At 31.9% G+C, this 21,130-nt stretch overlaps 3 protein-coding genes and 1 pseudogene across 3 annotated transcripts; 2 read left to right on the plus strand and 2 right to left on the minus strand.

Moving 5' to 3' along the window:
* The first annotated feature begins 4,572 nt into the window (after window positions 1-4,572).
* LOC132934479 (uncharacterized) lies at window positions 4,573-5,041 on the plus strand. Its single transcript, XM_061000778.1, has 2 exons — window positions 4,573-4,660; window positions 4,731-5,041. The coding sequence occupies exons 1-2, from the start codon at window positions 4,573-4,575 to the stop codon at window positions 5,039-5,041; spliced, it is 399 nt and encodes a 132-aa protein (XP_060856761.1).
* A 1,452-nt stretch (window positions 5,042-6,493) lies between these two features.
* On the minus strand, window positions 6,494-8,907 carry LOC132933481 (uncharacterized). The gene is made up of 2 exons (XM_060999751.1): window positions 8,775-8,907; window positions 6,494-7,155 (listed from the first exon to the last, which is right to left on the minus strand). The coding sequence occupies exons 1-2, from the start codon at window positions 8,905-8,907 to the stop codon at window positions 6,512-6,514; spliced, it is 777 nt and encodes a 258-aa protein (XP_060855734.1). The 3' UTR covers window positions 6,494-6,511.
* Window positions 8,908-10,138: 1,231 nt separating this feature from the next.
* LOC132949795 (uncharacterized) lies at window positions 10,139-15,505 on the plus strand. The gene is made up of 5 exons (XM_061020882.1): window positions 10,139-11,338; window positions 12,092-12,329; window positions 12,375-12,476; window positions 12,622-12,828; window positions 12,873-15,505. Exons 1-5 carry the CDS (start codon window positions 10,139-10,141, stop codon window positions 15,503-15,505), a joined length of 4,380 nt encoding a protein of 1,459 aa, XP_060876865.1.
* Window positions 15,506-20,263: 4,758 nt separating this feature from the next.
* Window positions 20,264-21,024, minus strand: LOC132949802 (uncharacterized; annotated as a pseudogene).
* Window positions 21,025-21,130: the final 106 nt, after the last annotated feature.

A 21,130-nucleotide genomic window follows, 5' to 3' on the forward strand; every position in this document is an offset into this window, starting at 1 on the left:
AATTAATAATCTTTGTTAGACTGAAACTAAAACTGTGTAATGTGTTTTTCAGTAACAATAATAAAAACAATAATTATTGCACTCCATAACAGTAAGTGTAGGTACCTATATGCAATAAGTGATACACAAATAATTGCGGTTTAAATTATTTTTTTTGAAGAGTTACAAAATAATGTTTAGCTAGATGTGTGTTCAATGTGAGTAGTAAGTAGATATATTGAGATAATTTTTTTTTTATTATTATTATAATAATAAGACATTCTTAGCCTGTAAGGCTATCTACATCTATGGATAAATAACACTAATTTTTGACTAATTTTAACATGATAATATAAGTATAATAGCGATAATAACAATAGTGTCACAATTATTTAATAATCATTATCGAATAAGATCATGCAGACGACCGCGTTGTAGACGTCTTTGAGGTGGTGGACTTATGTGTAAATTGAAGTGAAGTGAGCCAGTTGATTTGTGGAGTGAATTATGAAAGTTTTCAGCAAGAGCTCTTATATGATCTTGGATTTTAATGATTCAGAGGTCTTTATGAAGATTTTTGTTGCGTTTGTTATTATCCTTAATATTTTTTTTTGGCAAATTTGTATTTTTTTTTAAGTGTGTCGCTAGCATTTACCCCAGATAGGGCAGGCGTAGGTAATTAGTGAGCGTAATAATTGCTTGTAAATTAATATTGAAATTTTTTTTTGTATAACTGATTTTTTGTTGAAGATAGGGAATAGCATTGAGAGGCGCTGGTATGCTTGTTGTAGTTTAGAAGCTATGTGAGGCCCCCAGGTTAACCTCTTGTCTAGCGTGACACAAAGGTACTTGACAGAAGACTGCCAAGGTATGGAATCGTTATCGAATCTTAATGGTGGTGGAGTGGAATTGCGACGTAAGCTAAAAATGACTGCTGTGCTTTTTGAAGCGTTTATGTGTATTTTCCAGCTGTTGCACTATTTTGCTAGTAGATTTAGGTGATCTTGTAAGTTGTTTGTTATCGCTTCAACGTTGCGGGATTCACTGTAAATAGTTGTGTCGTCTACGAATAGGGCGATGTTTGTGCGTGGTGATTGCGGTATATTTCATATCAGATATGAATATGTTGAATAATATTAGTCCCAGTTTGGACCCTTGAGGTACCTAAACCGGCAGAAATGGACCGGGGTCAAAGAAATTTTCGTTTATTTTAACTGAGAATTGTCTATTTGGTAGAAAGGAATTGACAATATTGAATAAGTACTTCGGTGTATTGAAAGATTTTAGTTTGTATAAAAGACCTTCGTGCCATACTTTATCAAACGCTTTTGAGACATCTATAAATACAGCACCAGTGTGGCAATGTTTTTCAAAAAAAGTGCTAATATGTTCAGTTATACGAAAAAGCTGTTGTACGGTTAGGTTAGTCGAGTAGTTGGACCTAAACCCAAATAAGAGATAATAAAATATGTATACTGACTTTTGTTATAGTTAAATAAATTAAAACTTTGGTTGATGAACTATATAATAAGGTATAACTATATATCGAATAATAAGTCGGGAATAAGGTTTATGTCTTGGTGAACAGTGAAATGTAGATATAATAACATAATGCCTACGTTAAAAGTCCATTTAAAATACACTGAGTCATAACTAACATTCATAGTTCACCTGAGATTTCCAAGAGAAAAAGTCTACCTAAATAATATATCAGTATAATGCTATAGGTTAAGATAAATGTTGTATTAACATTTTGTACCAAAATTGAAACAAAAACAAAAACTTTGAAACATTGTAAAAATGTATTGCACTGTATAATAGTAAGTGTTACAGTGAAATTATATGATAATTTAGGGTTTATGCTACACCAATAAAGTATACATGTTGTACTTCAAATGTTGTACAAAATAATATTTAATTGAATTTGTTAGCTACACTTAAATCTAAGTTCTGTCTAACCTAACATCAATATAATCTATAAATAATATAAACATTTCTAAGAGTACCTAACCACAAGTGAAATGATAAAATGTATGTATGTATGTATGTATGTATTGTATGTATATACTATGTATATATTAGGGTGTTCCTTAATTTTCAAATTTAATAACTTTTTTGGCTCACCCCCTAAAAACGTGTGTATGCATATAAAAATGAATTACGAAAAATATTGAGGCAATCAAACTAGGTTAACCCGTGCCGAATTGAACCTGAAGTTTGAATTAATTCAAGTTTTAAATATTTATGAGAATTCCTTATATTTTTTTAAATATTTCGCAAACCATTGAGTAAATCGAAATTATTTATATAACATGTTTTAAATAAAACAAAATTGTCTATAAATTATCTCTTAACAAGTTTTTAATAGCTTCTACTGTTCTTGAGATATATTGACTTAAATATATAGAAATACCGTATTCTGAAAATGTTTACTGTTAAATCTAAAAATATTGTAAATAATGAAAATTTTCATTAGATATTATTGTGGCTGACAATTTTATAAATAACTTTATCGTATCGTATGTTTATCGTTTAATAGATAGAGCTTATCTTAATCTCCAACAAAAGTCTAGTCACTTATTTAGTACGAATCGAATAGTCGTGTTATGCGTATCGTGTGTTTAGTTTTGTGTTCATGACAAATTGTTTATTTAAGTATCTTTAAAATAATAATAATTTTTATTATTTAATTCGATTTAATTTTCGAACATGTCTTTAAAACTTCGAAAAGACGAACATATATTTTTAATTGGATCTAAAGAAACTCAAATTCTAGGTTCAAAATTGCCATCATTAAAACAAGTTTTCCAGATATTTTTTTTTAACTTAAGGACCGTAAAATTAAATATTCGCGAAAGTGCAAATTTAGTTATTCGAGAATGTATTATATTCTGGGAAAAAGCTAGAATTCCGACAAGGGCTGTACAACATTGTGTTAGTAAGTTAATAAAAATGTACGACAACTGGCGAAACTTACAAAAAAATGCTAAAATAACTGGCGAAATTTATCGAAAAAAAGAAAATGAGTTTATTTCGATTTTGGATAGTCTTTTTGATATTGCGCATTCGGATGCATTAAATATAATAAAAATTAATGAGGGTAAACAATTTTTAATAAACCAACGTCTTCCCGGGCGACCTGGATGTCTGAGTGGTGTTGATAAAAAAGAAACAATTAAAGAAAATCGTAGAGAAATCCGAAAATCTATGGAATTAAACAAACAAACAAACTCGTTGTTGTGAGCAAATGCAAATTGCATCTACTTCGGTATTTAATTCTATGCAGTTGAATGAAGATGTGGAGAATGAGACCGATAGTTCAGACAATTATGAAATATCTGACACGGAAACAAGTGTTGCACAGGGAGAAACTCAATTGTCACCATTGAAAAAAAAAGGCGAGGAAAAATAAATTTTATTTCACAAAAATTAGCTGGAGCTTTGGATAGGTGCAAATTAAGTGTTCGTGACTCAGTATACGTTTTACAAGCAACATTAGAGGCATTAGGATTCAACAACGATGATTATATAATTAATTCAACTTCTATTCATAGAGCACGAGAATTGTACCGTTGTGAACGTGCTAAAATAATAAAATCACGGTTTCAAGAATCTCGCCCAAGTTATGTTATAGTTCACTGGGATGGAAAATTATTACCTAATATTCACGTCAAAAATACGACAGTTGAACGACTTCCAATTATTGTAACTAGTAAAAATATTGAACAAATCATCGGAGTTCCAATACTTCAGAGGTCAACCGGTGAAGAACAAGCCACCGCTGTATACAATGCGTTAAATGATTGGGGTTTATTGGATGTTGTGCAAGGTTTATGTTGTGATACTACTTCATCCAATACAGGCCGTTTGAATGGAGCATGTATTCTTATTGAACAAAAATTAGACAAAGATTTACTCTACCTCCCTTGCAGACACCACATATACGAGTTGGTGTTAAGAAGTGTTTTTGAAACTAAAATACCACAAGTAACTACAAGCCCATCTATTCCATTATTAAAAAATTTCCAAAAAAAATGGATTGATATTGATTCTAGTAATTTTATAAGTGGATTAGAAGATCAATATTGTAGTAGTGCCATAGAAAATATCAGAGAAGATATTCTTAATTTTGTACAAAGTCAATTAGAAATTAAAAATTCACGCGATGATTACAATGAGTTTTTAGAATTGGTACTAATATTTATTGGTGGAAATTTTGAAAAAAAAATTAAAATTCATCCACCGGGTGCAATGCATCAAGCTCGATGGATGGCTCGAGCAATCTATTGTTTGAAAATATTTATATTTAGGCATCAGTATCATATTTCTGCCACTGAGAAAAAAGCGATTGGGGAAGTTTGTATTTTCATCGTTAAATTTTATGTCAAAGCGTGGTTTACTTGTACATCGCCAATAAAAGCTCCAAACCTAGATTTACAATTTATTAAATCTTTAAAATCCTACGAAATAGTTGATAGTCAAATCTCCACAGCCGCTATCAAAAAATTATGTAATCACTTGTGGTATTTAACTGAAGAAGCTGCTGCTCTATCGTTTTTCGACGAATCGATACCTTTTGAAACAAAAAAATTAATGGTAAAAGCTCTTAAGAAAAAATCATCCATTAACTCGACTAAACGGCTTACACTTCAACCATATCAGATTGATGAAAAATTTAATGGTGAGTATATTATTTAAAATAATAATAATATAAATTAAATAATAATACAATTTATTTTTACATTTTACAGAAATGAATATTGATAAATTTATTTCAGAAAATAGCCTAAAACTATTCACCAGATTTGGTATCGATACAAGTTTTTTACAATACGATCCAAAATCGTGGGATAACCATATCAGTTTTGTTAATGGTAAAGAATTAATAAAATCTCTAAAAATGGTCAATGATACAGCTGAGAGGGGCGTGAAATTAATGGTGGACTTTAATGAAGCGTTAACAGTCAACGAAGAGCAAAAGCAATATGTACTACAATGTGTTCAAGAACACAGACAAATGTTTCCAAATTGTAAAAAGGAAACATTAAAAAAATTATATTAATTTAAATCATTAATTATATACTTCAATAAATAAAAATATTTCATAATACATTAACTCTGATGACTATTTAGTATTTACCATTAATAATAATATGTTTATATAGTATTAACAATAGAAATTTTCAGAATACGGTATTTCTATCTATTTAAGTCAATATATCTCAAGAACAGTAGAAGCTATTAAAAACTTGTTAAGAAATAATTTATAGACAATTTTGTTTTATTTAAAACATGTTATATAAATAATTTCGATTTACTCAACGGTTTGCGAAATATTTAAAAAAGTATAAAGAATTCTCATAAATATTCAAAACTTGAATTAATTCAAACTTCAGGTTCAATTCGGCACGGGTTAACCTAGTTTGATTGCCTCAATATTTTTTGTAATTCATTTTTATATGCATACACACGTTTTTAAGGGGTGAGCTCAAAAAAATTTTGCAATTTTTTTTTCATCATCTATAGCTAAGGAACACCCTAGTATATATATGTATGTATGTAATACATATATAGGGATAAATGTGTTGACTCGGGGTAAGACGAGTGTGTGACCGATTCGGTTCTCACGATGGTCTACGTGACCGAAAGGGCTGGGTCAGCACATTCTTAAGGTCTATTCACACACAGCGGTGACGTGACAGTGCCGTGACCGTGCCGTACCCGTTCCGTGATTCTACCGGCCGTGATTTCTATTCACAGTAGTCAGTGTTTCATCCGTCATCGTTGAGTAAAGTGCTGTATCGCTGTCATTGACCAAACCTCGTGGCAAAGATGACTATGTTTTCAGAAAATGATCTATTGATGATTGCTTTGATTTTGGACGAAGAAGAGGAAATAAAAGCAGTGAAAAAACGGATGTGGGTCCATAAGGCATGGAAGAAAAGACCAACTGAAGCAGAAATTTCCACTCTCTATAAGGAGTTGATGGATGATGGAACAAAGTTTTTTGAATATTTTAGGTTATCTGAATATTCGTTCAACTTACTGTTGAGCAAGTTGGAAGTGCATCTGAAAAAGCAAGACACACATTGGAGGAAAGCTATCACACCAAGAGAACGGCTTGCTGTTTGTTTGAGGTAGTTGTATAATCTGATGTATAAGTTAAGACCAGGGACGTCATTACTATATTTAAAAGCGGACCAATTTTAACATGGTGGTTTTAAAAAAAATGAATATATATATATATAGGGTGCATCACGAAAAAAAATGACGCACCTGGTTAAGACATAAAATAAGAATTAGATACAAGTTTTACAATTTATATTAACTATTAAGTACATCATCTTTATAATAACATATTTAAGTATTTATTTTTTTTTATTATACTTTTAAATCATACAGTTACTAATAATACTGTTGGAATGCACCAAAACTAGAGTCTTGGCTTTGATCACCTGGAGAATTGGTGAAAGAACTAGTCGCTGAAATAGATGCAAGGTTAGGTGGAGAATAGGCTGCAGTGGTAGGTTGTTCATAGTATGCTCGGGTAGAATACGTTGGGTTTGAAGGTGGCTCCGTAGATTGATCTTGCTCCATAATCATTTTGAACCGTAGCAAATATATCAGACTTGGCGTAATGCCAGTAGCGTGGGGGTAAGTTTTTTAAGACTGGAGCTATTCCTGATAGGAAAGCGTCAACTGGATGCTGTGGGGCCAATGGTTGTATATTTTCATTTTTTTTGACGAGGTACTCCATAACAGTAGCAGTGGCAGTTTTCGAGGGAGGAGTGTCTGGTACCGACTGTTTTGTTTTCTTTCGTGGTGTAGGCAATGTAAAACACTCAGCTTGTTTTAAATTGGACGAAGTACGACTTTGGGATTCTACAATCTCAGGATTACCAACGTCTTTTGTACAGTCTAGGGAGTTTTCTTCATTTTCATATTCTCCTGGTTCATCAACGACATCAGTACCTGCATTCTCTTGGGTTGGTACTTCGAAATCTATGTTAGTCATGGTATCCCTCTCCTCGAAGAACTTTGTTAAAAAGGTTAACTGCTGCGAATATTTATACTGCTTAGTATTTTTCGCTCTTTGACCACTTACAGTTTTATTTTTCTTCAGAGATTTTCTAAAATTATCTCTTATATTACCCCACCTTGTTTTACAAGAAGGTCCTGTAACATAGACAAAAAACATGTGTTAAATACTTGCAACCACAAAAAAGTAAGTAGGTCTTGCGGTAATTCAAAAATTATTAAAATAATTGATATTATATTAATTTGCTACGTTAAATTTTATGTTTACAACTAAATTATAAATTTTTTCTATTTATTGTTTTTATTTGATTAAAATATGGAAAATGTATTACTTAATAAATTTTTCATGCAATATTATTTATTTCCTAAAAATTAAGAATAATTAGACATTAGTCAGGTTGACAATCAATAGAAAGAATCGGAGACTTTTATTTAAAAAAAACAAAACTTGTATTTTTTACTGAATTGTATGATTAAACTGTAGGCGTAGGCAAAGCTAGGTATACAAACAAATATACTATACTTTAATGTATTTATAAACATTTATTTTGTATCGTCTCATCTGAATTAAATTATTTTATATATTATGTCATATATTAACTGAGGGGTGACAATCCAAAACGTGCTATTGGCTTTTTTTTCGAAATTGAGTGACATATAAAATCACTTTGTGAAAAATAGCAGTTAGACCAAAACGTACTATTTACAACGAATAAATAAGTTTTATTATTTTAATTTAATTTCTTTCAGGTATTTGGCTACTGGTGATTCGCTTAAGACAATTTCATTTAGCTATCGCATGGGGCATAGTACTGTTTACCAGATCGTACGAGAAACCTGTAAAATAATTTCTGAAAATCTTATGATCGAATTGATGCCTACTCCGACAGAAGAAATGTGGAAGAACATCGCTAATGATTTTTTTCGTATGTGGAATTTTCCCAACTGTATAGGAGCTATGGATGGGAAACACGTTACTATCCAGGCCCCTCCGAATAGCGGAACGATGTTCTTTAATTACAAAAAGACGTTCTCTATTGTTTTGTTGGCTCTTGTAGACGCTCACTGTAACTTTATTGCTGTCCATGTAGGAGCATATGACAAGAGTAGTGATGGGGGAGTTTTTGCTAATTCAAGTTTAGGCAAAGCACTTCAACGTGGTTCATTGAATGTTCTACCATACCTAACACAGAGATTCAAGTGCCATATGTTATTGTTGCTGACGAGGCATTTCCTCTGAAGAACTACTTAATGAGACCTTATCCAGGAGATAACTTGGATGATCGAAAACGTAACTTCAATTACCGTTTGAGCCGTGCCAGGAGGACATCAGAAAACACATTCGGTATTTTGACACAAAAGTTTAGACTTTACAATAGGTGGATTCAGGCGTGTCCAAAAAACGCAGATTACATAATTTTGGCTTCTTGCTTACTACATAATTTTATAAAAAAATATGATTCGTGTACGTATAACTACGTAAATCAGCAAGTGGATTTCACAAGCAAGGGACATACACTACAAAATTTACATTTGCAAGGAGGAAACGCAACTACAGATGCATTTCGTACAAGGGAAATATTCACTGAATACTTTAATTCCGAAGCTGGTTCTCTTCCTTGGATATGAAATACTTATAATATATTATATAAGATAATGTTAGTATGAAAAATTATGTAAAAAGGTACTACTGGGATTATTAAAATTAATAATAAAATAATAAAATAAATAGAAATAATTATTATTGTATTTCTTACCAGTTGTTTCCATTTCCTCTGCTATTTTAGCCCATATGATATTTTTGAAGTCCGTGTTCATATACTTGGGATGTGATAAATCGTATAATACGGAATATTTCCGCACTAACTCGATCAGTTTTTCGTCATTCATTTTTGTACTGCGATGAAAATGATGACCGTGAAATATGAAAAATATCGGACGTAAGTAATCGGACCCGCACGGTGCGATGACAGCGACAACAATGTTTGCGTCGGTACGGTCACGCGCCGGACGTGTGAGAACGTCATGCTTATCATTCCTTTAAGAATATTATCAAACTTGCCGGGGGAATCCCGGAATGAACACGGCACTGTCACGTCACTGCTGTGTGTGAATAGACCTTTAGAGGCCTGGATGGACCGTTGCGGCGGGCCTCGCCCGGCGGACGGCAGTCGTGTAAGGTCGAAAGAGTGAGTAACACCCGTGTTACTGGTCAGAGCATCTTTTATAGTTTATTACAGAGCCTCATATAGTTTTAATCAGAACCTCTCTCAGTGTCAGTATTTATATAGATTCATTACATAAATTATATATACATTAATTATTTTGTGTTCAATTGAAATATTTAGTATTAATATCAACTTATAAAAGCATTATATACATTATTACAACAAGTGTCTAATTTAATAAATTGGTAATCTTAGTATACGTAATCTACGTGTTACTTATTCAACACCAATACCTACGGTTTAACGTCATTCGACGGTGGATCACACTTCACTATCTAGTACACAACTTACAAATAAAGGAGAGTAGACCTAGGTCAGTAGTAAGCAGTAGTAGTAAAAAAAACGTTTAAGTATTTTGTACATTGGTTGTAAATACCCATACATATTTAATATAATCTTGTCTTGGTTAGGTTTAATGTGCTTATGTGGTATACCATAACAATAACAACAATGCCTTACATTTTAAAAATGTATTGCACTCTATAACACTAAGTGTAGGTACTCATATGCAATAAGTGCCTTTATATATGATAAGTTAAATGTAAGGTTTATGTTACACTTATAAAATCATACATGGTGTGATTAAAATAATTTTTAAAAGAGTCTTCAATGTGATAAAATCAAATACACCTATATCTATCACCACTATGTATCAAATAACACACATCAGTAGTAAATATGTTACACTGTAGTACAAACAAAGTTAGTAGTCAGTTCGTCGTTAGACTCCGTACAGTCAACACGTTGCTTATCGCGTTTCACGAGTACCGATTTTAATAGCTTACGATAGCAGTATACTATACACGCACCATATCGCAGGTAATATGCTCGTTATTAATACTACTAGCTAAGATACAATACACCCAGCGGGCGCAAGCCCACAACACTATAAAATGTTTACAAAACTACCAGCTTTAAAAAGCCCCTCCATTCGTCAACCACCTAATCCAAAAGATGCACAAAAACAAAAAAATAAAACGTCACCAACCACACCCAAAAGCTTACCCATATCAAATTCATTAAAAAGCACATCAAATCCTAAACCGCTACATCAAATGTCACCAAAAAATTCACCCAACGTCAACACTTCAACCAGTTCTATCAACACGGATATCAACAAAAAATCATTCGCCTCAACTGTAGCAAACAGCTTAATACCCAAAAAAGACCAAGCTTTATTAATCGATATAGACGACAACATCCCACACAAAGATTACATCATTGCAATCGGCAAATTAGTCCAACCGTCTAATATTCTATTTGCGTCCCGTATATCTAAAGGTCGCTTATGTATATTCCTATCAAGCAGCTCATTAGTAAATAATCTAATTGATAACCCATTTATCACAATACTACATCAACAATTCAAATTACGAAAATTTTTCAATCCGAATAAAAGAATAATATTATCTAACGTATATCCTATTATACCGCCTGACATAATCGCAAACGAATTTATCAAATTAAATATACCTCTTTATAGCCCTACAACACAGCTAAGGGCCGGAATTCAAGTTGAAGACTTCACGCATATTTTAAGTTTTCGTCGACAAACTTTTATCCAACATGACGATCTTATCAAACTCCCACCTTCCATACTTATAAATTACGAAGACACCAACTACAAGATCTTTTTATCAGATGACTCTCTAACCTGCTACTTGTGTAAGGCCCAAGGTCACATTGCGTCTCATTGCTCAAACCAGATTAATTCACCCAACATAATGTCACAGGTAAACAACGATCAACCCATTGCAAACACACCGTCTAAATTAGACGCCTCGTCAAACACATATAATACCCCTATAGTACCTACCTCCACATCGAACACCGACACATCTCCCCTTGAAACACCCAATATCACTTCTGAGCCTACACTGCCATCAAATCTTCCACCAACATCATCGATCACATCAAAACCAACACTTCAAAATTTAGATGTGATTCCAAACTCTGACGTTATCCTAATGGAAATTGATCAACCAACACGCAATAAAAGATCTCTCCCCGACTCATTTCTAACTCACTCTCCACCTCCATCTCCATTAGAACCAAATGTAAACTCAAAAGCAATGCCTGCTCCACAAAACCCAGTGACCCCCCAAAACGAAATCATCGAAAAAAAAAAGAAAAAGAACAAAAAATCAAAATCAGCAGCACTAACAACATTTTTAGAAAATATCGATGCATATCTAGAACCAGCAAAAAAACTCTTCACCGATCAAAACAATTTTAAAATCGATTTTATTACCTTTAAACACATGTTTGAAAATAATCAAGGCCACTTCGAACCACCTACAATTTATAATGAATACAATATATCAAAAGAAGATTTATTGGACATTATTATGTCTATCAAACCAACCCTACAAAATGGTAACATCAAAAACAGATTAACCCGCTTCACAAAAACGTTAAAAGCAGAACCCTATGATTCTAACGAATCAGAAGCTTAATTCATATTCAATACATAATCAATGACACATATCAATCCTTCACAAGACCACATATCTAACATTATAAAAATAAAACCTAAAATGCAGCACAACAATACAAAATATAACATACTACAATGGAACCTAAATGGTTTCTACAAAAGAATCAGTAATCTACAAATTATAATAAACAAATACTGCCCTGAAATCATTTGTCTACAAGAAACAAATTTTACAAACTATAAAAAAAACATACTAAAAGGATATACAAATTATACCAAAATAAGAACTAACGCATTCAGAGCCAGCGGAGGTATCTCAACATTTATAAAAGACTCATATTCTTCCGAAGAAATACTAATAAATACTCCACTTGAATCCGTAACTATTTCTGTTCAACTCAAACAAAAGATTACAATCTGTAACATTTACCTCCCTAACCAATCTCTTTTCACCGAAGCAGACTTAAAAAACATCATTCAACAACTCCCTCCGCCGTTCATTCTCCTAGGTGACTTCAACAGCCACAACAAATTATGGGGCTGCATAACTACAAACACTAGAGGGAAAATATTCGAATCGGTCATAGATTCTGAAAACCTAATTACACTGAACAACGGTAAACCAACTCATTTTGGCACAGCATCCGGTACGCAATCAGCTATTGACTTATCTTTCACAACACCTTTTTTAGCTCCTCACCTTACATGGGACACATTATCTCATCCATATGGAAGCGACCACTTGCCCATAATCACGAAATTAACGTACAGAAATACAGAAGACATTCAAGTAGGCAAACCAAAATGGAAACTAAACACCGCTGACTGGAATCTATTCACATCCCTCTTAGAACAAAAAAATAGATTTAATTGAATTTGAAAAACCAAAAATTAACAATTTAAATGAAGTTACACAAAATTTCACAAATGCTATTCTAGAAATAGCCAACTTAACAATAGGACAAACTATATTCTCAGGTAGAAAGCCCCCAGTTCCTTGGTGGAACTCTCATTGTAACGAATCTATCAAATCAAAAAAGACGGCCTTCAACAAATTTAAACGCACTAAATCCCGAGATGATTTCATAGAATTCAAAAAACGCAAAGCCCAAGCCAGACGTACAATCAAAGACAGCAAAACAACGAGTTGGCACGCCTATACTTGAACTTGTGTTCAATCAATTATAAAGCAAACCCAAAACAAATATGGAATAAAATTAAGGCTTTTAAATGCATCAACAAATATGACAATATACAAATCCTCAAAAACGAAAATGACACAATATACTCAGAACCTTCAGAAATCGCAAACGAACTTGGCTCCTTCTTTTCAAAAGCTAGTAGTACTGAAACCTATCCCCTTGATTTTCAAAGATACAAATGCGCTCAAGAAATTGTACCTATCAATCTCTATCAAAATCAAGACAATACTCATATTAATAGTCCTCTCACTATCCAAGAAATGGAAACAGCCCTCAGTTCCAAGAAAAGCAATGCTTGCGGAATAGACCATATACCTACGATGTTTCTTCTCAATCTTCCAAAAAACGGAAAACTCTACCTACTCAAGATCTTTAATCATATTTGGATGGAAAATCAGTACCCAACAACATGGCTAACCGCGATAATCAAACCGATCCATAAACCCAATAAACCAAAAAACCACGTATCTAGTTACCGTCCTATATCCATTATATGTTCCATGACAAAACTACTAGAAAAAATTATTAACTCAAGACTAATGTGGTACTTAGAATATAACAATCTATTATCCAATCTTCAACATGGTTTCCGAAAAAATAATTCTACATTGGACTCTTTAGCAATTATTGAAAATGAAATTAAAGAAACTTTCAATCAAAATCAATACTTGGTACTACTCAGCCTCGACTTACAAAAAGCTTTCGACACTATATGGCGCCACCGTCTTATTAAATACATGGTACAGCTGAATCTTAAGGGTAACATAATTAACTTCATCACAAATTACCTCTCAAATAGAACAATACAAGTATCTAATAATGGTGCACTATCTTCCCCATTCATTCTTCATAATGGCAGCCCTCAAGGCTCTCCTCTAAGTTCAACTCTCTTTCTTTTGGCTATCAATGACCTCCCATCTATCATAAAACCCCCAAACAAAATCACAATGTACGCAGATGATAGTAACATATTTTTCAGGGGAAATAATCTACCAACTTTATTTCAGCAGATACAAAATTGTATAAACCACCTACTACAATGGAGTAAAACTTCTGGTTTTACTTTCTCTCCAATCAAATCTCAATTCATTATTTTCTCAAAGAAAAACATCCCCTACAGTCCATCTCTTAAAATGGAAAACACGAACATTCCTCGAGTATTCAACATAAAAATACTAGGCTTAACCTTTGATTCAAAACTAACATGGCGAACTCACATAAACAACATAAAAAATGAGGCAAAATCTAAACTCAATAAAATAAAAACACTAAGTAACCTCGAATGGGGTGCAGAAAGCAAAACATTACAGACAATACACAACTCAATAATCCTCTCAGCACTAGAATATGGCTCAATACTATATGCAGGAGCATCTGCGGTAACAATCAAAACTTTAGATCCTATTCACAATACAGCCCTAAGATTGTCAATTGGTGCTTTCAAAAGCAGCCCAGTTCTCAGCATCATAAACATCACAGGCTCTAAATCACTTGAAAAAAGGAGAATAAAACATACATTGGAATACTCTTCAAAAACATTAATAGCAACAAAAAATCCCTTCAGCACTATATTAAGAAACTCAATCAACCAATTCCAAAATAACGATATAAACAATCTTGGCACTCGTACAGCCACCTATGCCTCAGACCTCAATATTACTTTTACAAACCAAATTAATCCTCAAGTCTCTGAACAACCACCATGGATTACCTCAAATCTTCTCATCTATCTCAACCTAACTGAACACAAAAAAAAAGAAACCGATTCCTACATTTACAAATCAAACTTCTTCGATCTAAAAAACAGTCTTCCACCACATCAAGAAATATATATTGACGCATCCAAAAACACGGAAGGAACTGCTATCGCAATAATCCAGCCAAACTCCCAAACAGCATTTCAAATCCCATCATACAACTCAATCTATACAGCAGAATATCTAGCTCTTTTAAAAGCCACAGAATTAGCTGCCTCCTCGGATAGCCAATCTTCAACCATATACACAGACTCTCTCAGCGCCCTCACAAACTTAGCAAATCCACAAAAAAACAACCCAATAGGCAACCTAATATTAAACATTATAATCTTATCCAAAAAAGACATCAGATTTCTATGGGTACCTGGACACAACAACATACCTGGTAACGAAATTGCAGACGAAATGGCCAAAAGGGCAACGAAAGAACCAACTGATTTCTGGAATATAACAACACATTTAGATACAAAACTCCTTATAAACACTAACCTCGACCAAACCTGCCTTCAAGAATGGAGATCAGTAAGAAGCAACAAGCTAAGAGAAATAAAATCATCCACCCTCCCTTGGTTGCCTGACACATCACTCCCGCGTAGACATCAAATCGTACTCAACAGATTACGAATTGGCCATACACGTTACACTCATGAACATCTAATGAGCAAAAAGGATCAACCAATATGCACCTCATGCAACACCGTGACCACTGTCAAACACCTTCTAACAGAATGCCTCCTCACAAAAGACACCAGAGACAAACTCATGCTCCCAAGCAACCTTTGTGAAATACTAGCACCAAACACGGAAAGAACATCTTCACTCCTAGAACTTCTCAAAGAAACAAACCTTCTGCAAAAAATATAACACAAATTCTAACATACCACATACAATTCACATTTTTATATATTATTTGTATCATATTAATTATCTTATATACGTTTTTTTTTTTTTTTTTTCCTCTTCTGTATGCTCAGAGTATCATTAAGTAAACTATAATTAAACTGTAACATGTATATCTTAAACGCCAATAACCCTGGCAGTTGAGGCGTATTTCTAAATAAAAAAAAAAAAAAAAAGTTAGTTGTATAAATAAAGTAAAGAAAGTGTTGACAATATGTGAAATGATAAAATACTCATCCAATACAAAAAGGAGAGGTTAGTAAAGAGTCTAGTAATACCTACTTTGTGTAGTAGTAATTAAAAAACGTTAATTGTTCTGTTTAGGTTTATGTAACCATAGTAAAATTTGATATATTAGTATAGTAATAAACTTATAAGTGAATCTAGGTATCAAATTTTAGTCTAAATAAGCTTGACCCAGTGTTTGATATGCAAATGAAATCTGAAACAGCGGTAACACAATTGAATGTGGTTCAAATTTTTCTACAATTTGCTTTCTATACAATTATAATATAATAAGTTGAATGAAAGTTTTATGATAAAATAGACATTTAATTTTGCATGTAACAAATTTTAACCGTAGGTTAGACACTACTTATTGTCAGTACACAACTTACAAATAAAGGAGAGTAGACCTAGGTCAGTAGTAAGTAGTAGTAGTAGTAATATTAAGAACTGTGTAAGAAAACGTTTAAGTATTTTGTTTATTGGTTGTAAATACCCATAATAAATAAGCTTTACCCAGTATTTAATGAATGTTAACCAGCAACAATAACTTAATGCAAGTACCTATTGGAGTATCTTTTGCAGTATAGTAGGTTAGGTTAGGGTAGTATGTATAGTATCAAACTGTAGCCACTGTAAAATACCTGCCACCTGGGTATATTGAAATAATAAACACATATGTGATATTTTAATTCACACTGTATGACACAGCTTGACACTATTTGTTTAATACAGTGATCCAAGGTTTTATGTTGGTTGTTACTCACTACTGAAGGCACTGCTCCAGCAGTTAGTCGACGGCGATGTACGGCTGCTCCGTAGTAATCACGACAGGCAACAAAATGCCTTGAACAGAGCTTGGAATGATTTAATATCTGTCGAGCATTGACACCATTGTCCTCGGTGAACATCACCCATTGACGCTTCCGATCGACGTTCGCTTGAAAACTAATACAATCATCGTATTATGTTATTTTGATTTTATTATGTCAAAAGTAATCGTGATAGGGACGTATATATATATTATATTATTACCAATGCACTAAATCGTCATCCACGTCTTCGACGTTGCCACAAATCATACAATTTTTGACCATTGTTATATTTACCTAAAAAGAGTAATGGGTTAAGTAATGGCCAAACATTTTATATTATATTATAATAATATAACCAAAACTCCGTGTTCACCTAATGTAATTATATTATCAGTACCTATGTTATCAGTTAATAATCCGAGGTTGTGTGTTTATTTTTAGAAATGCAGTAAATATTATTTGTACACGGTAAGTATATATTATTAAGTGTACATACAGTATTGAGTATGAACTAAAATAAACTAACACACTGTAGGGTGACGTCCACACACACAGTATGGTCTTGTAATTGGGAACTGCAAAAAGCGTAGTTTAGAGCTTTTTGTGTACGTAAGGCGAACACGGCAAGCGAAAATACAAATGTCGTATTAACATTGAATACGAAACGCGCAAAGGTTGAAATGGCGTGTATATAGTAATAAACAATATCGTGTATACGGAAACTCGTCGTACACCAGCTCGTGTACGTACAATGTCATGAATAAACTAGTAGGTACGCGAGCTATACAAACGTTATACTATAAATTATTATTATGTATTTTAAACTTGTACTCACCGGTTTGAAAAGCGCCCAACGCAGAACACAAAGCTAAGAAAGCTAAGAAAACTAAGAAATCTATGTTTTTCTGTGCGCTCGGGTTGTATGTTGCATGGGCGTTCGTCACAAGATGACGTTAGACAAATACTATAGATTAGAATACGAGAAGCTCTGTAGAAACCTGCTGGCGTCATAGCGCTCCAAAATGTATGTGATTACCTCTATTCAGCCCCTTTCTCCTTATCACTTTTATGTACTCGTTAACTAATACAAATAATTTGGCGCCATAAATCAATAATATAAAATAGGTATTAAAATATAGAGTACTATTATATTATAATGGGTACAATATACATTGATTGGTACATATTTTGTTGTACGCAAAATACCAAAACAATAATTATTAAACAACATAATATTATATCAATGAATGATGATATCAGCATTAAGATAATTGATTATTTTTCCATACCTTACGAAATTACTCTAATAAAGTAATAATTATTATTGATGTAACAGACAATGGTTGTTGTGTATTTTTAAATTGTTTTTTTTTATAATTTACATAATACTTAAAAGTATTTGTTTACCATGGGTAGAAAACGTTGTGCTGTGCTTTCTTGTAATAATACAGGAAAATAAAATCTTGGAATTTCATTCCATAGATTTCCAAGTGATCAAAACGTGTAATTTTTAAAGATTTTAACTTATTTTTAAATTTAAATTAAATCGAAATCCTAATTTCTATAAAATTATTATTATAGATGTAGTCAATGGGCGAAACTAACACAAAATAATATAATTATTAATAGTTTTGAACAAAAGGGAGATGGATTCAGTAAAATACAAGGTTATATGTTCAACACACTTTAAAAATCAACACTATTCATTTTGGAACGATGTTGGAAATAGAATGTCTATATAATATAAGTCATTACAACTTCAACAAAACAAAATTATAAGAATCTGTTTAGGTGCAAAAACTATGGTAGGCTCAACGAATCAAAATTATAAAGAGTTTAAGGTTTTGCCTATTAGATCGGTTTACAAAAAAATTGTAATATTATGGTTAGATACAAACAGAAATACATGGTTCAATACAGTGTAGTACAAAAATAAAATACAACACAGGGCATTAGACGCATTAGTAAAGTATGTAAAAACAACGTGTGGTCAAAAATTCATAGACTACCTTGGGCCTACTACATTCAATTCATTGGATTATGATATAAAACAGAAATTACTATACTATAAAAACAAAAATCAAAAAAAAAAAAAAATTAATGAATGGTTATTGTGCAATTTACCCTAAATCAAATTCTTTTTATTTTATAAGCTAAGTAAATAATTTTAATCTATATTAGTTTTATTTGTGTATGTTTGATTATAATGTTTGTTTTTATAGTTTTCCTTTTATCATGTACAATTTCTAAAAAAAAAAAAAAACATTTGTTATTTGTTTATTTAGTTTTATATGGATTTAAAATTTTAATTTAGTATAATTTCTTTTATTAATAATTATATTACATAATTTAATAACTCTCTATCTCCGACATAACCTTTGCTTAAAGGAGATAGATAATCGAAAATGTTATCTATAAAAATAATTTTTGTATATTCTTTCTTTCAATCAATAAAAAAAAAAAAAAATATATACAATATAATATAAAAAAATTGATATCTTATAACTCTCAAAATGATCAATTATTTAGTGGTTATGAAGACTTTGGTATAGATCATGAGTTTGTTGTTATGAAAATGAATCGCATCTGTGACCAAGTATTAGTTGTTATGATTAAAGGTATAGTTACAAATACTAGGATATTTTTTTTCTAAAGGACCAGTATCTGGCTTTAGACTTAAAAACATTTTGACTGATGTTATCAATAAAGTTAAAGATGCTGGTTTTATTCCAAAAGTTATTATATGTGACCAAGGTACCAATAATATTGGTATGAGAAATTTATTTGGAGCCACACAAACACAACCATTCATCAATTTCAATGATGAAAACATTTATTTCTTTCATGACAGTCCTCGTTTAATTAAATCAGTGAGAAATAATCTAAGAAAATACAATTTCAGTTAGATAAGATAATTCATAAAAAATGCGATCATTTTATTTCGGTTTCGGTTTCGGTTAGGTTTATCTAAAAAAAAATTCTCGAGGTTTCGGTTTTAATCTTAAATCTTAAAAATTTGAAACTGAGGTTGCAGTTAAAACCGGTTATAACCTGTTAAAAAAAATATTTTTAAATTAAATTTTAAGTGATTTTAACCGTATAGCTACCTACTTTATGTGTGTACGGCTTTATGTTATTATTTGTAACCTAATTTCTAAAACCTATTTTTCTTTCATTAATACCTACTATATATAATTAAGTATTAAAAGTACATTTTCATGTATTATAATTCCCAATCGTATTATATTGCATATTGCATATAAATATTAGAATTTAGAATTTAATGGATACTTACAGTCAATGTTGATTCACAACTTTTGCACTTTGATTTTTTCAATACTTCGTCATACGTGTATAATAACCAAGGCTCGGAACTTTATGCGCTAAAAAGTACTCAAATATGCGCATACATATGCATCAAAAAACATCATAATATGCGGTAAAATAAGCAGTAAAAATTTGAAAAATATGCAATTTATTGAATAAAAAATAAATATTTTACACAAAGTTTGAAAATTAAAATTAAGTACATGAGAAAATAAAATTTAAAAAAATAAGCTTTTTGCACACTTGTTTGTATTTCTGTCTGCCTATATGTATTTCTATCTTCAAAAAACATTAACCTTCTTGATTTCCTACTAAAAAAAATTAGAATTATTAAATATTTAAACAATTAGATAGGTTATTTTTTACCCGTGTTGCACTGAAGTAAAAGGTGTTTCCTTATGTTTTCGAGTTTAAATGATCTTCAATTGTCGGTCAAGAGATTTTTATAAATCGAGAAAGATCTCTCCACATCAACTGATGTAATTGGAGCAAACTTGTAAAAACTTAAATCATTTGTGGTAAGATCTTCAGGTAGATCATCCATGTTGTCACTTTCTCCTCCAATTATTTTTGATATCTGTTTTAGAATTTGTAAACCGCTGTTTTTGTTTAAAACTGTTTCAAATTTCTTATACACTTTTTGCCCTTCATTGCCCTGAGCCATTTGTAACTGAATTTGAACTTTTTCCAGAATATCTAAAGATTCGGCTAAAGGCATATTTTTTCTTTGTAATTTTAAAATTGAATCTGAAAGAACTTTAAAATTTGATTTTATGTATACTAGATTACTTTTGACACATGTTTAACCAAATTTTTTTTTGCTATTTTTATACTTAAAGCGTCTTCTGAGTCTAACATTTCCACAATTTCACAAATTTGTTTGTAATATTCGCAGTAATAAATGCTAGCATTAAGCCACGTGCCCCAGCGTGTGATAACTGGCTCTGGTGGTAAGGGGATATTCGGGGCATGTGTCTTGAATATCTGAACACGCGATGGCGCTTTTTTAAACATTTTTTTGACATTCGATATAATTTTAACGATCGTGCCAAATTGTCCACGTACCTCTTCAGCAGTCCTATGGAGACAATGCGCTGCGCACGTCACATGTACCATTTTTGAATATAATGCATTAAGTGATTTCCCACACTTAACCATATAAGGCGCCGCATCCGATAGAAATAATAACACGTCATCGTGTTTGATTCCGTCAGGCCACAAA

The sequence above is a fragment of the Metopolophium dirhodum genome, chromosome 1, assembly GCF_019925205.1.
Source record: "Metopolophium dirhodum isolate CAU chromosome 1, ASM1992520v1, whole genome shotgun sequence".
NCBI lineage: Eukaryota > Metazoa > Arthropoda > Insecta > Hemiptera > Aphididae > Metopolophium > Metopolophium dirhodum.